Source organism: Microtus pennsylvanicus, chromosome 22, assembly GCF_037038515.1.
Source record: "Microtus pennsylvanicus isolate mMicPen1 chromosome 22, mMicPen1.hap1, whole genome shotgun sequence".
Classification (NCBI taxonomy): domain Eukaryota; kingdom Metazoa; phylum Chordata; class Mammalia; order Rodentia; family Cricetidae; genus Microtus; species Microtus pennsylvanicus.
In genome coordinates this window covers 12,704,595-12,721,103 of record NC_134600.1, presented here as the reverse complement: position 1 = coordinate 12,721,103, position 16,509 = coordinate 12,704,595, and the positions used below count along the sequence as shown (strand labels likewise).

Genomic DNA, 16,509 nt, shown 5'->3' with positions numbered 1-16,509 from the left:
CACAGTTACTCAGATAAACAAACGAAATAATTAAAACAGCAGGTTACCAAACTTCAGAGGTCTGAATAACAACTGTTTCTGCTATATTTTATGTGATTTACAGATCGAGCCTATAATGATGTTAAAAGCATTTCAGTATAAGTAGGAAGCTGGCTGATTAATGTCAAGCACAACACAGTAGATTATTTATTTTTTTTATTTTTTGGTTTTTTCCAGACAGGGTTCCTCTGTGGCTTTGGAGCCTGTCCTGAAGCAAGCTCGGTAGACCAGGCTGGTCTCGAACTCACAGAGATCTGCCTGCCTCTGCCTCCCGAGTCCTGGGATTAAAGGTGTGCGCCACCATCGCCCAGCTAACACAGTAGATTTAAATGTCAGGAAATTACTTGAGGGTATTGAGATTCATTGGATACAATGAGAAATTTCATATAGAAAGGCTTATTCTCCTACTAAGGATCCACAGATAATTGAGAGAAAACGACTATGGAGAGAAACTTGTTCAAATACATGATCTTTTCTGGGAGGTGCACGCCTTTAATCCCAGCAGTCAGGAGGCAGAGGCAGGGGGATCTCTGTGAGTTCCAGAACTGCCTGGTCTACAGAGCTAGTTCCAGGACAGGCTCCAAAGCCACAGAGAAACCTTGTCTCAAAAAAAACTAAAAAAATAAATAATAATAATAATAAAATAAATAAATAAAAATAAAATAAAATTTATTTTGTCCTACATGGATTATGGTCCAAGATGCGAATTATGCTCTATCTACCTGCTGAACACAATGCACTCCTTTGTCCCCTTGACCTAAGCTTCACTGGATCACACCTTTGCAGCTAGTGGCAGGATTACATTAAAAGCATTCTAATCATGCATCGCTAGAAGATCAATATCATCATTTCCTACCAGTTCCTAAACTATTTGTAATCTTTAGAACACAAATCTGAAATTGGAATGCAATACTGACAACTTCTGGAATCTAGAGCTTCAGTTTTCTAAGCTCTCTTCCCACTGCACACCAAGAGCAGTGTCCTTGTGTGTACTCTGAACAATCAGCATCATATCCTGAATTTCCAGAGTCTCCCCTGCCCCAATAAATTCATATACAGGGAGGCTCAGAGGATAAGGGCCACTGCCAACATGAACCACATGGATCAACATAACTACAGTCTTGCTCATGATCAGTCCAAGTCATAGCAGAAATGACAGTTCAACAGCTCTGAACACCCAACACTCACCACGGTATAGCTTGTGATCTTCCTTACTACTCCTTACACCAGAGGCAGAAGAGAATCATGGAAAGAACCCACAAACTGTCTGCCACTAGTACTCCTGATTTCTAACCCTTCCCAGAATTCCTCACAGGCTAGGGCTACCCAGCTGGGCCTCACAATATGAGCAGCTCCTCTATCAGAGATCAAATGACTCAGACAGAACAGTCCTTCCAGTTCTGCGCTGCCAGCCCAGCAGACAGGGACCTAGTTTAGAAAGACTGTATTTAGTACACCTTATTCTACTCTCCTACACCACATCCTGTTTCTCATCCAAAGCACAGGGTCCTTTCTGTGCACATTCCATTGCACACTCACTTTCCAGTGCAGCCATCCCACTGCCTCAGAAATGGCAAATCCGGCAGACATACACAGGTCACATTCATAAAGTAAACACTGTTCCTGTGTAATGTGTTTATTTTGTAACTGTTGTTAGACAAAAACAGACCATGAATTAGAAAACAATCAGGATCATGTTAGGGCTTGGAGGGAGCAAAGACAATGTGAATATGTTGTGTTTTTAATTTCAAAAATTATTTTGAAAAGTTGAAACAGACTTTATGACCCTGTGCTCCAGAGACTAGGGATTTGTATTAGAGCACAATATATATTTCTCATGTATTTTCCCTAAAGATGAAGATCTTATTCCAGAAAAGTAATGGTCCTGTTAAGCAGGGACACAACATTTTACCCAGATCATCTATTTTGGATAACTACTGTAAATATCACACATTAGGTTTCAAGATAAGGTCAGTCCATACACAGATTGCCATTGTCTGTGGACTGCTAACAATGGTCAATCAGGATAACAATACAGCATCACAATTGACTACCTGATTCCACATAAGTAATCTCAGTGGAAAGAGGAAAGCTCTCACCCTCAGGCTAACCTCTCACTTCCTGTACTGTGTCTGCACCAGCTACAAAGTTGGTCAATGAGTTCAATTCTTATAACAATCCCTCTAGATTTCTATGTTCCCTGTAAAAGTCAGAAAGATCAACAGACTTTTAACTGCTCTATTTTTCTTTCTAACTGACTAGTGAAGGACAAACCTGGAAGGAGTTGCGGGACTGTCCTCCCAGAACTGGGCAGCAGAGGCAGAATTAGGTGTTCAAAATAATTCTCAATTTTTTTTTCGAGATAGTGTTTCTCTGTAGATTTGGTGACTATCCTGGAACTAGCTCTTGTAGACCAGGCTGGCCTCGTACTCCCGGAGATCTGCCTGCCTCTGCCTCCCAAGGGCTGGTATTAAAGGTGTGCGCCACCACCGACTGGCAAAATAATTCTCAATTACACAGCATGAGGCAAGCCTAAAGTATAGGAGACATTGATCTATATAGAAATCAACATACCTTGAAGGAAATGAAATGAAACTATTAATGACTTAGAAACTTTGGATAACAGAAACAAATAGAGATAAGAGCAGCAATACACTTAAGGAAAGTATTTGAGCCGGGCTAAGAGCAGCAATACACTTAAGGAAAGTATTTGAGCCGGGCAGTAATGTCGCACGCCTTTAATCCCAGCACTCGGGAGGCAGAGGCAGGCGGATCTCTGTGTGTCTGAGGCTTGCCTGGTCTACAAGAACTAGTACCAGGACAGGAACCAAAAGCTATGGAGAAACCCTGTCCGGAAAATCCAAAAAAAAAAAAAGAAAAGAAAAAGAAAAAAAGAAAGTATTTGAAAATGATACCAAAAAGTGATTTTTAAAGTGATCATAATGCACTTTTAGATGGGCTGTGTGACTCAGGCCTTTAATCCCAGCACTCAGGAAGCAGAAGCAGGCAGATCATTGTTACTTTGAGGCCCACCTGGTCTACAAGATCTAGTTCTAGGACAGGCTCCAAAACTACAAAAAATCCTTTCTCAAAAAACCCAAAAAAGTACACTTTTAAGATTAAATAATATTTTCTATATTGACTTTAAAAAAGAGTAGGCTCTTCCCTAAGAGAGGGGATGTCATTAACAAGAGATAGATTGATGGTGCCGAAATACACATGTTGACTTTTGAGATCTGTAACCTGACACACAGAGTTAGGAAATGGCCTGTTTTGCAAATATCCAAGTAGACATAACTCTGTCAAGCAAGATTGATCATACCAAAAGCAATCTACAAATTGAATACAATGCTCATCAAAATCCCAGAAAAATTCTTCAAAGACTTCAAAAGAATGGTATTCAAATTCATATGAAAAAAACAAAAAACAAAAAAACACCCAGGAAAGCCAAAACAATCCTATACAATAAAAGACCTTCTGGAAGCATCACAATCCCTGACTTCAATCTTTACTACAGAGCTACAATACTGAAAACAGCCTGGTATTGCTGTAAGAACAGACAGGTGGAACAATGGAACCAAACAGAAGACCCAGATATCAACCCACACATCTTTGATCACCTGATTTTTGACAGGGAACCAAAAAAATATCAAATGGAAAAAAAGAAAGCATATTTAACAAGTGGTGCTGGCATAACTCGATATCAACATGTAGAAAAATGAAAATAGACCCATATCTATCACCATTCACAAAACTCAAGTCCAAATGGATCAAAGAACTCAACATGAAGCCAGCCACACTGAAACTTATAGAAGAGAAAGTGGGAAGTACACTTGAAGGCAATGGCACAGGGAAACACTTCCTAAATATAACCCCAGCAGCACAGACACTGAGAGAAACAATTAAATGGGACCTTCTGAAACTGAAAAGCTTCTGTAAATCAAAGGACATGGTCAACAAGACAAAATGACAGTGTACAGAATAGGAAAAGATCATCACTAACCCCACATCAGTCAGAGGTTTGATCTTTAAAATATACAAGGAACTCAAGAAATTGGACATCAAAAGAACACATCATTCAAGAAAAAATGGAGTAAAGACCTAAACAGAGAACAAAACAGAGGAATCTAAAATGGCTGAAAGACACTTAAGGAAATATTCAATATCCTTAGTTATCAGAGAAATGCAAATCAAAACAACTCTGAGACTATAACTGACACCTGAATATATGGCCAAGATCAAAAATACTGATGACAACTTATGCTGGAGAGGTTGTGGGGAAAAGGGAACATTTCTGCATGGCTGGTATGAATGCAAGCTGGTACAGCCCCTTTAGATATCAGTGTGGCAATATCTCAGAAAATTAGGAAACTACTTTTCTCACGACCCAGTAACACCACTTTGGGGTATATATCCAAAGGATGCTCAATCGTGCCACAAGGACATGTGCTCAACTATGTTCATAGCAGCTTTGTTTGTCCTAGCCAAAACCTGAAAACAACCTAAATGCTGCTCAACTGAAGAATGGATAAGAAAAATGTGGTACATTTACACCATGGAGTGCTACACAGCAGAAAAAATGATGACATCTTGAAATTTGCAGGGAAATGGATGGAACTTGCAAACATTATCTTGCATGAGGTAACCCAGACCCAAAAAGACAATTATCACATGTACTCACTCATAAGTGGTTTTAAAGCACAAAGCAAAGAAAGCCACCCTACAGACCACAAATCCCAGATCTTAGACAAAAATGAGGATGCTAAGAGAGACTTACAGAGCTCTAATCTACATGGGAAGTATAAAGTATAAAAAGACAAAATCTCCTGAGTAAACTGGGTGCATGCGGACCATGGGAGAGGGTTGAAGTGGGGAGGGAAAGGCAGGGAGTGAAGCAAAGAAAATTGTAGAGCTTAATAAATACCAATAAAAAAATCGATCATATCTGCAGAGGATAGTTGTCTAATTGCAAATTCAATGTTCCTTCAGTCAAGATAACCTTCCTAATCTGGACACCCACACAATCTGGTCTGTGTTCATTTACATGACATGAATTTACACATGCTGGGCAATTACAAACCTCTCCTGCTACCACAGTCAGGCGCTTTTTCATAGTGGTGGCTCCAACAGCTGATTGCCTATGCTGTGCCCCCTGCAGTGCACACAATAATCTATTCTTCCTATTGTGATCTGAGGACAGAAGAACTGCTCCATATGCAAATCCTTTTCCTGCTACAGCATTGGGCAGTCAACTACATGCCTCAAATGCATTATTTATTTACTGTTTTTTTTTTCTTTGAGACAAGGTATCTCTGTAGCTTTGATGACTGTCCTGGCTCTGTAGCTCTTGTAGACCAGCCTGGCTTCAGACTCACAGAGATCTGCATACATCTGCCTCCCAAGTGCTTGGATTAAAGGCATGCATCACCACTGCCCAGCAAATACATAATTTTAATACTGTGAATTGGTACAGTCACTTAAGAACTTTGAGGGTGTAATATAGAGGACACTCAAGGTTGCCTAGGATAGCAACAAAGACGGACCAAATCTACCTGAGTCAACATAACAGAAGTTGACTCAGAAGCAATATTTCTATCAGTACAAAAATGCAGCTCTTCTAGAATTAATATGCCTTCCCAAGGAGAAATCACATCACACACTTAGGAGATTAAAAAGAAAAGTATCTTTAACGATGTTATGCATTGATCTCTGTCCAATGCTCAAGGGACAGAGGTTAGATAGATTGTGCATTCAATATATGCTGTTAGTCATAAGTATCCCTTAGGATAATGGTCCAGATTATACTCTGAACAATTGAAATAGAAACAGGAAACTTGCCAGTCAAAATATATAGGCAAAAATATTCTCAGAATATTTTCCTAAGTATGCCCGTGTTCTTTTACAGCAGGTCATTCTTCACTGACAGGGTTCTAAAAGCTCATTCCAGGATTGGCTCAAAAGCTTCAGAGAAACTTGAAAAACCAAAAAAAAAAATGAAAAAAGAAAAATAGCATCTTGCCAGGTGGTGGTGGCTTATACCTTTAATCCCAAGACACAGGGAGAAGAACCCTGTGCCTCTCTGTGAGTTCAAACCTAGCCTAGTCTATTACTTCCTAGGGGGAAATGAAAGAATTACATGATGTCAGCAGAAACTATGATACAATGTGACAAATTTAGGGAGAGGCTAGTCCAACAATTCTACACAAAGGGTATACCGGATATTTTTTGAACTCTTTGCTACGTCCAGAATGGCCTTGGTACTGAGAACCATAGCTCCATATGGTGGGAAACGTTGAGTTGTCAAGATCTGAAGTAACCCCTCCACAAAGGCCTGGGCACCAGACCATTATGGGCTCTCCAATGCACAGTGCTGGTTTTAGAGAAAGAGCTCTGTTTTAGTATCAATACATCAGGTCCTTAGGGAAACTCACAGGCTTATGTCCCAGGCTGTTACTAGGTCAGCAAGAATGTCCCTCCTCCCTGCCTGAGGTCCTAAAGGAAAGCCTTGATTGATCAGGCGAGTCATTCACACGACAGTGTTTTACATTTCAAATATATGTAACCGGTAATATTGCTCTTCTGACAGAACTATGCCTCTCTCAAAAAGAAAACTGGAACTTTATGGCATGCCAGGTCTTAAGGTTGATTGTGACCTGTAATGTTCCTTGAGCAGCTTGTTAACAGGTCTATTCTTTGATAATTGGGTGGGTCTAGTGATTTTTTTTATTTTTTATTTTTTTTGGTTTTTCAAGACAGGGTTAATCTGTGGCTTTGGAGCCTGTTCTGGAATTAGCTCTTATAGATCAGGCTGGCCTTGAACTCACAGAAATCAACCGGCCTCTGCCTCAAGAGTATTGGAATTAAAGGTGTGCACCACAACCACCCAGCAGTGACTTTTTATTTTTAACTCAGTGGTGGCTTCTTTGAAATGGTTTGAGTCAAATATCTGGACAATCCTGATAAACAATGTATACCTGGGTATTCTAATCTCTACCAGCCCTCATTAGCATAGACTCACAGTTTGGCTGTTTAGACGCATTTCTCCCTCTGATAAATTCTACTTTGTGAGACTTAATTATTTTTTAAGCATTGGTCAATCTGTTGTATCACCAATTCTACTCTTCTACATTATGACACAGTAGTGGAGAGCTACACGACATGTGAGATGCCTTTGATAACGTCCACAAATTTAAATATAAATTCAGATTATATTTAAAGCTTAAATGCAAAGTGCTCGATATTGAGAAGATACTGGAGAAACGAGGCTTCTCTGAGTTTGGCAACTTGTTTCCGTGAATGCAGGAACCCTGTTGAAGTTGACTAGGAAGGTGTTTGTACACGCACCTTCCTGCTCCCAATACTCTAAGCAGATGAAGCCACAGAGCAAAGTTATTCAGAGGCCTGCCCCTAGGTCCAGGAGTTAGCAGGGACCATGAGGGACTTCACAATACAGGCAATATGGCGGCAGGTTCCCACCCAGACCCATGGAGGTAACACCATAGTATTTTCTGCACCTCGCCCTCTGCTCCTCCCCATCAGGAGACAGCATTCCCTCACTCACCATGTTGTGCTTCTCCATTTTCCCAAAGTTCTCAGCTCATCGTCTCCCTGCAACAGCAACTGCACCCGAGAACAGGAATCCACTGGCGCCAGCTCCTCTTCAAAGCCAAAACTGAAGGCGGCTGCCTGGAAGAGACCTGCACTGCTTCTGACTGGCAGGTCATCTGGAGTGCTGATTGGCTAGTGAGTCCTGAGTGGCTAGAGCACCGCCCATAGGGGTACAGTGTGCTTAAAGAGACAGAATACTGGCTCCTGTCCATTCCACTCACCCCAACAGAGAACTTCTCCATATCTGAGAACATATGCATTTTAATAGCACTGGCCCCTGGCTACTAAAGTAATCAATGTCATCTTCTTGCACTCCTAGGAACTTCCCTTTTTCTTCCAGCACACTGTGCGACTTGTACGGTGCACTGTGCTAGGCGGGTGGAGCAATTTCCTGTCCCACAGTTGTAAGGATGCCTATAATACTAACAACTAAAGAGAGTTTTAAAGTTACAAAATGAAATATTTGTTCTGTGGTCAGGACCTCACCCACAGCATATTTAGGTGGGATCCTAGAGGAGAAACACTTGGTTCCCAGTTTGCATGGGCTCCCCTGTCCTGAGTCCCAACATGGGATCAACCACTAGAGGGCGCTGTACTTAATAAAATGATGGATATTTTGATTTGTTTTCATTTCACCTAATTGAACTTCTATGTGCTAGCAGAGTTGCGCAATCTTAGGATTTTTTTTCTTACCAAGAAGGAAGCACAGAACACACAACAAACACTCTTAGGAGTTTATTAGAGGGGGCATGCAGAGACCTGGGAAGTTAGTGTTCAGAGACAGGGAGGAGGATGGCTCATCCAGCTTTTTAAAGCTTCCTGGTGCATGCACACAGGGGTTGACATGGCTCCATCATATGCAGATGATGGGGCTCATGCAAGCGGGCAAGGGTTTAGCTGAGTCATATGTGGTTTATGCAGGAGGGAATCTTTAACATCCCCAGGTGACTGAGGGCTTGTGTGCCCCTGCATGACCCCTAGAACCTAGAAGTACCAACCATATGTGGCTTAATCCATTGCAGTGACCACCTTACCAAGTGATGGGAAATGCCCATCATGAGCTGAATATTACTGGATCTATCAAGTTATAATGTAGGACATTTACAGCTACAACCAGTTATCAAATGGAAGTGCTATATTAGAGATCAGGACCAAGTAGGTCATGAAGACACAAGGAAGATACATGAAGAAATGGCCAACTTCCAAAGGTTTCTACTCCTGTTACTATGCCTTCTGCTGTCAAGCATACACCTATGGTCTATTCCCTATGATTGGTTGAATGAGGAAGAGATGACTAGGTAGTGGGATTTTCTGAGTTTGAGACCAGTCTGGCATACAGAATCAGTTCCACAATTACACAGAAAAATCCGGTCTTGAAATCACCAAAAAAAAAAAAAAATCTGGAATCAAACAATAACTATGACCCAACTTCAATCAGCATCTTACATTCTAGCAGCAGCAATCACATATAAAGTATTTTGAAGAAAAAAAGTCTCGTTTTGCCTCTGTGCTTTGGCTCTGGCTACCAAGTTCATTCCTGTACTAGCATTAGTGCCTACGTCATTGTAATTTTGGTGAATACTTAAAATGAGCTGAGAAGTAAAGCTTTGTGGGCTGAACAACTACTGGATTCTTCAATTGATCTTAGAGAAAAGGCTGAGAAGCAATCTATTGGATTCTTCAATTGCCATTGGTAAGCAGCTGTTCTTAAGTTACCTGGACCACAGCTTGTAAGATATTCTAATAAGCTCACTTTTTACATCAATGGTGAGAATCATTCTACCTGTCCTGTTCATGTAGAGAATCTTGAATACTGCAGCTGTATATTTTATTCACCTGACTATGGAGGAAGATGTGCTGGCTGACAATAGTGCTCATTAAGACATTCTTTCTAGCTCCATTATTCTCTTCATATTCAAATTTCCATGAACACTACCCTTTTTATAATTATTCATTCGCCTGGAGTTTGCTTCGAATTTAAGGAAAAAAATCCATAAACAATGGAGTCATCATCCAGCTTTCCGATGGGGGAAAGACCAATCATCTTGAGACCTGGTTCCTGCTTTTCTCCTTCCTGTTGTGTAAAATCCCCGTGAAAACCATGTAAAAAGTACCTTCCGTTCATCTGATCTCAGAGTGAAGCCACAGAACAAATATTTCATTTTGTAATTTTATTTTTATTTATTTATTTTTTGTTTTTTCGAGACAGGGTTTCTCTGTGGTTTTGGAGCCTGTCCTGGAACTGGCTCTTGTAGACCAGGCTGGTCTCGAACTCACAAAAATCTGCCTGCCTCTGCCTCCAGAGTGCTGGGAAAAAAGGCGTGCGCCACCACCGCCCGGCAGGAAGCTACTTCTTTCAAAACCTTCTACACTTGTAGTCCAAGCTTGTTAGTGTCCTTCACAAATAAGAAATCACACCTTTCAGCATCACCCCATGTGTTGCTCTTGGAAACAAGAAAGAATCAAAATTTAAGATCATGAATTTTTAGTTTATGGTCACAGTTTGTCATTGTTGCAGGCATCTATGTTATGCAGAGTTAGAAGCCCAGTGAGGAGACTGTGAGAGTTCATTGCATGGAGCTCTGAGGATTGAAGCCTGGCGTTGTTGGTTGTTTTCTTTTACTTCTTTCTCCATTGAGAACCTGCTACCCATTTATCAAATAAATCTCACCCATGGAGGCTTATTTTTTTTTGTTTTTTGTTTTTTGTTTGTTTGTTTGTTTTTTGGTTTTTCGAGACAGGGTTTCTCTGTGGTTTTTGAGCCTGTCCTGGAACTAGCTCTGTAGACCAGGCTGGTCTTGAACTCACAGAAATCCGCCTGCTCTGCCTCCCGAGTGCTGGGATTAAAGGCGTGCGCCACCACCTCCCTGCTGGCTTGTATTTTCTTATAAATGACTGACCTTGCTTTGCTTTGGCTTCTTTCAAGGATGGTTATTTTTAACTTAATTTTTTCTTTCTATCTTTTCACTCTGGCCTTCATCTTTCTCTATTCTGTATTTCCTTCTTTATTTCTGACTCCATGGTTTGCTCTGTAGGTAGGTGAATGTCTCCTGTTGTTCACTCCTTTTCTTGCCTCGTCTTCCCTTTTTTCCTTCCAGAGTTCTCCTTTCTTTTATTCTCTTTGGCTGCCAGCCCTCTCTATGCTTTCTTGTCATTCTCTTGGTCATTCAGTTCTTTTCCATATAAACCAGGTATTTTAGATAGGCAAAGTATAACAACTTCACAGAGCGAAACCTAATGCAGCATAAAAATGGCAGCACTTCTTTGCATCATTAAATCAAAAGTTCTACAGCATGAACAAGTACAACACAATTAGAAATGTTATTTCACAACACACTGGGTTGCATTTTGAGCCCAAAGATGTTAAGATACCTAAGTTATGACACAACTTCCATGGAGACCTAGCTGATCATAGTGAGTGGAAGTTACCAAAGAGAGAAATGCATGAGAAGTTGCAAGAATAGGGCCATTTAAGTCATTTGAAACTGAAGCCATACATCTGACAAGAGAGCTACAGGATTTGATTTTTATCCTGCTCTGCTCCTGTCTCTTGCCATGGTCCGATCTTCCCTCACTGTGTCTCCATTTTTCTCTTTTGGAATGTTAATGGTATTTTGTGCCATTCTATATTGGCAATATGTAACTAGTTTTCATATTTTACAAGATGTTACTGTCAAGAGACAGAAGCTTCTCAGCTTCAGGATGTGCCATTTATTATCTGCGCTACTGTGGTTTTACGAAGGAAGTGGTCTACTGTGCCCATGTATCACAGGCTACTTCCCACTTTCTCTTCTATCAGGTTCAGTGTGTTCAGATTGATATTGAGATCTTTAATCCATTGGGACTTGAGTTTTGTTAATGGTGACAAACATGGATCTCTTTTTATTCTTCTACAGGTTGTCATCCAGTTATGCCAACACCATTTGTTAAAGATGCTTTCTTTCTTCCATTGTATAATTTTAGCTTCTTTGTCAAAAATCAGGTGTTCATAGGTTTGTGGGTTAATATCTGTGTCTTCAATTCAATTCCATTGGTCAACGTCTCTGTTTTTATGCCAATGCCACGCTTATTTTGTTTTTGTTTTGTTTTTTCAAAACAGGGTTTCACTGTAGCTTTGGGGCCTGTCCTGGAACTAACTCTTGTAGACTAGGCTCATCTTGAACTCACAGAGATCCACCTGCCCTGCCTCCCAAGTGCTGGGATTAAAGGCATATGCTACCAGCACCCAGCCAATACCAAGTTTTTTTCATTGCTGTAGAGTTTGATGTTAGGAGGGTCATGCCTCTGGAAGTTCCTTTATTGTATAGGATTGTATTGGCTATCCTGGGCTTTTTTATTTTCCATATAATGTTGATTATTGTTCTATCAAGATCTGTGAAGAATTTTGTTGGGATTTTGATAGAGATTGCACTGAATCTATAGATTGCCTTTGGTAGAAATGCCATTTTACTATGTTCATCCTACCAATCCAAGAGCATGGGAGATCCTTCCATTTTCTGGTCTCCTCTTCAATTTCTTTTTTGGAAGACTTAAAGTTTTTGTCAAATAGATCTTTCACTTCCTTGGTTAGAGTTACCCCAAGATATTTTATGCTATTTGTGGCTATCGGTAAAGGTGATATTTCTCTGATTTCCCTCTCCAGTTCTTTATCTTTGTGTATAGGAGGGCTACTGATTTTTTTTAAGTTGATCTTGTATCCTGCCACATAACTTAACGTATTTATTAGCTGTAGACATTCTCTGGTAGAGTTTTGGGGGTCACTAATGTACACTATCATATCATCTGCAAATAACGAAACTTTAACTTCTTCCTTTCCAATTTGAATCCCCTTGATCTCCTCATGTTGTCTTATTGTTATTGCTAGAACTTCAAGCACCACATTGAAGAGATATGGTGAGCGTGAACAGCCTTGTCTTGATCCTGATTTTAGTGGAATGGCTTTGATTTTCTCTCCATTTAATTTGATGTTAGCTGTCAGCTTGCTGCATATTGCTTTTATTATATTCAGATATGATCCTTGTATCCCTCTTCTCTCCAAGACCTTTATCCTCAGTATGGGAGCAGGGCCTCTTGCCTGGCTCCAAGGCCCTCACAGAGAAAAAGTCCATGCATCATTCTTTGTAGGAACTTCAGTAAACATCTCTGAATTCTTTGATTTGTTCTTTCATTGATTTTATTCAATGGATACAGTGTCTTAATGTATACTTCCACCTGTCCTGAACATGATTCTATAGACTTGGCTGACATTCAAATCAGAGGAAAATATACCCACCTCTGCTTCTGAAATTCTGAGTTTAAAGGCCTGAGTCAATACACTCAGTTTGTCTACTGTATTTTTTTTTTGTGATTAGTATTTCTTCATACAATTTTCTCATGGGCACTATGTCCTATTGATCTATTTCCTTTGTCGCTCTATTAATAGTTCTTTTGTGAGGTGGTATCCCATTCAAAGGGTACAGAAATGACAGAGGTGACTCTCCTATTCAATTTCCTTCTAAAGTGATTGTCTGTGTCTTTGAAAAATATCAGAATTTTATGACTATACAGTCAAAGAAGTATACATTTACAATGTTGTCACCATCATGCTTTCTATACATGTGACTGAAATATTTTAGAGGGCAGTGACCTATGATGATGTGCATATCAACTTCACTCGGGAAGAGTGGAATTTGCTGGATCCTTCCCAGAAGAATCTCTACAAAGATGTGATGCTGGAGACCTACAGGAACTTCAGTACTATAGGTAAAAATGAATTTTCTTCATGTTTCAAAATAAGGGGATAATTTTTTTTGTTTAATGTTGTTCTTCTGTAATTTGATTTAGAAAGAATGAGTTGAATAAAGCAGTCATAAGTTCTAAGGGTCCCTTGAGATAACAGCTTAAATATTGCATAATTTTCAATAACTTAACATATATTTTCTGGTATTATATTTTAGAATGCATTTGGGAAGACCATAATAGTGAAGAACATTGTCAATTTTCTAGAAGACATGAAAGGTAATTTTCATGTGCAAGCTGATAACAGATATTACTTTTTAAGGCATAGCACCATGAGAGCTTTGTTGTAGATCTGCAAATAAATTTCTTTTTGCTACTCATAATACAAAAGTATACACATTGAAGTGATGATAAGTATATCTGCAAAATTTTGTACTAAACCAATAGCCCATAGTAAATCTTGTATTCCTTGTACACTTCTTGTGACTGTGCTAAGTTTAGTGAGAGAAGCAGTTAGAGTTGAATCATTGGCAGTTGTTCTGCAGAAACCTTGATATCTATACCATAAGTCTGTGAGGAACAGCAAGTTCCCTTAGAACTCCACGTGAAAATATTTTATTTGAAATTCTTCTTTACTATGTATACCATAGGTTCCTCTTGATACAAGAATATGAGCATAGGGATATAGAGAGATGTAGCATCACACACTCTAAGAATAATTAGATAACTGATAGTCCCCAGATGGAGTATACTTGTTGAATTGGATTAAATTATACAATTAATTGGTTTTCCACCATCACTGTTAATATATGAACAAACTCTCACTGCAAGAAGCCCTATGAGTTCTAGAACTGTGCAAATACTGTTGGGTGTCCTAGTTCACATAGCATATGTAATATGATTCACAGTATAGGAGAATTCATGAATGTTAAAGCTCTGAGTTTATCCAGTTCTCTTCACCTTTGTGTAAAATATCATAGAGAAAAAAGTTTCTGTGACTATAAAAAGGTAAGCCATAAAAGAAAGGCATTTGCCATTGGAGGTATCTTTCAAGTTGCAAAGCAGTGCCTAATCAAAGAGCAAAGCATGAGTTTAGACAGACTTACAAAAACATAGTATGATTCCTCCTTATAATTGGAACATATTATAAAATTCATAGAAATGTGTAGGCACAACAGTGTATTGAATGTGGTAAAGCTTTTACATGTGCCAATTATTCTTACAGGAGTGAGAGAATTCAAACTGGAGAGAAAACTTCAGTAAATTTTCAACGTGGTAAATTCTTGACATATGACAAGCAACTTAAATGGAATGAAAGAACACAAACTGGAGAGAAACCCTATGAATGTAATCAGTGTAGGAAGTCCTTTGCACAGCATAATGCTCTTCAATACCATGGAAGAACACATACTGGAGAAAAACCCTATGAATATAATGAGTGTGGTAAAGCCTTTGCAGCTCAAAGTACTCTTAAAAACCATAAAAGAACACATACTGGAGAGAAATCCTCTGAATGTAATGAGTGTGGTAAGGCCTTTGCAGCTCACGGCACTCTTCAAAACCATAAAACAACACATACAGGAGAGAAACTGTATGAATGTAATCAGTGTGGCAAGGCCTTTGCAGTTCACAGTAATCTTCAAAACCATAAAAGAACACATACTAGAGAAAAACCCTATGAATGTAATGAGTGTGGTAAGGCCTTTGCAGCTTACGGCACTCTTCAAAACCATAAAAGAACACATAGTGGAGAGAAACCCTATGAATGTAATCAGTGTGGGAAGGCCTTTGCACAATGCAGTAATCTTCAAAAGCATAAAAGAACACATACTGGAGAGAAACCCTATGAATGTAATCAGTGTGGTAAGGCCTTTGCATTTCACAGTAATCTAAAAAGCCATAAAAGAACACATACTGGAGAGAAACCCTATGAATGTAATGAGTGTGGTAAGGCCTTTGCAGCTCACGGCACTCTTCAAAACCATAAAACAACACATACAGGAGAGAAACTGTATGAATGTAATCAGTGTGGCAAGGCCTTTGCAGTTCACAGTAATCTTCAAAACCATAAAAGAACACATACTAGAGAAAAACCCTATTAATGTAATGAGTGTGGTAAGGCCTTTGCAGCTCACGGCACTCTTCAAAACCATAAAAGAACATATAGTGGAGAGAAACCCTATGAATGTAATCAGTGTGGGAAGGCCTTTGCACAATGCAGTAATCTTCAAAAGCATAAAAGAACACATACTGGAGAGAAACCCTATGAATGTAATCAGTGTGGTAAAGCCTTTGCATTTCACAGTAATCTAAAAAGCCATAAAAGAACACATACTGGAGAGAAACCCTATGAATGTAATGAGTGTGGTAAGGCCTTTGCAGCTCACGGCACTCTTCAAAACCATAAAAGAACACATACAGGAGAGAAACTGTATGAATGTAATCAGTGTGGCAATGCCTTTGCAGTTCACAGTAATCTTCAAAGCCATAAAAGAACACATACTGGAGAAAAACCCTATAAATGTAAAGAGTGTGGGAAGGCCTTTGCATCCCACAATAATCTTCAGAACCATAAAAGAACACATACTGGAGAGAAACCCTTTGAATGTAATGAGTGTGGGAAGGCCTTTGCAGCTCATCGTACTCTTCAATACCATAAAAGAACACATACTGGAGAGAAACCCTATGAATGTAATGAATGTGGTAAGGCTTTTTCACAGTACATTATTCTTCAATGCCATAAAAGAACACATACTGGAGAAAAACCATATGTATGTAATCAGTGTGGCAAGGCCTTTGCATCTCACAGTAATTTTCAAAACCATAAAAGAACACATACTGGAGAGAAACCCTATGAATGTAATCAGTGTGGAAAGGCATTTGCAGCTCGCAGTACTCTTAAAAGGCATAAAATATCTCACTCTAGATAGAAACTCTTTGAACTTAATCAGTGTGGTAAGAGCATAGCACAGCACAGTCATTTTCAAAGGCATAAAAGAACAGACAAAAAAGAGAAACCCGATGGATGTATTTCATGTGGTAAAGCACAGTACTCTTCAAAGGCTTAAAAGAACAAGAAACGGGATGAAATCAGCATGATAAAGCCTTTTCATGTCTTATTCATCTTCAAATGCATATATGTAC

The 16,509-nt window shown here is 39.4% G+C and overlaps 1 protein-coding gene across 1 annotated transcript; it reads left to right on the top strand.

Moving 5' to 3' along the window:
* The first annotated feature begins 11,202 nt into the window (after positions 1-11,202).
* LOC142840062 (uncharacterized) lies at positions 11,203-16,295 on the top strand. Its single transcript, XM_075956541.1, is given in 5 exon segments — positions 11,203-11,256; positions 13,263-13,389; positions 13,584-13,655; positions 14,100-14,111; positions 14,698-16,295. Coding segments are annotated over 5 exon segments (1,863 nt in total).
* The last annotated feature ends 214 nt before the right edge of the window (positions 16,296-16,509 follow it).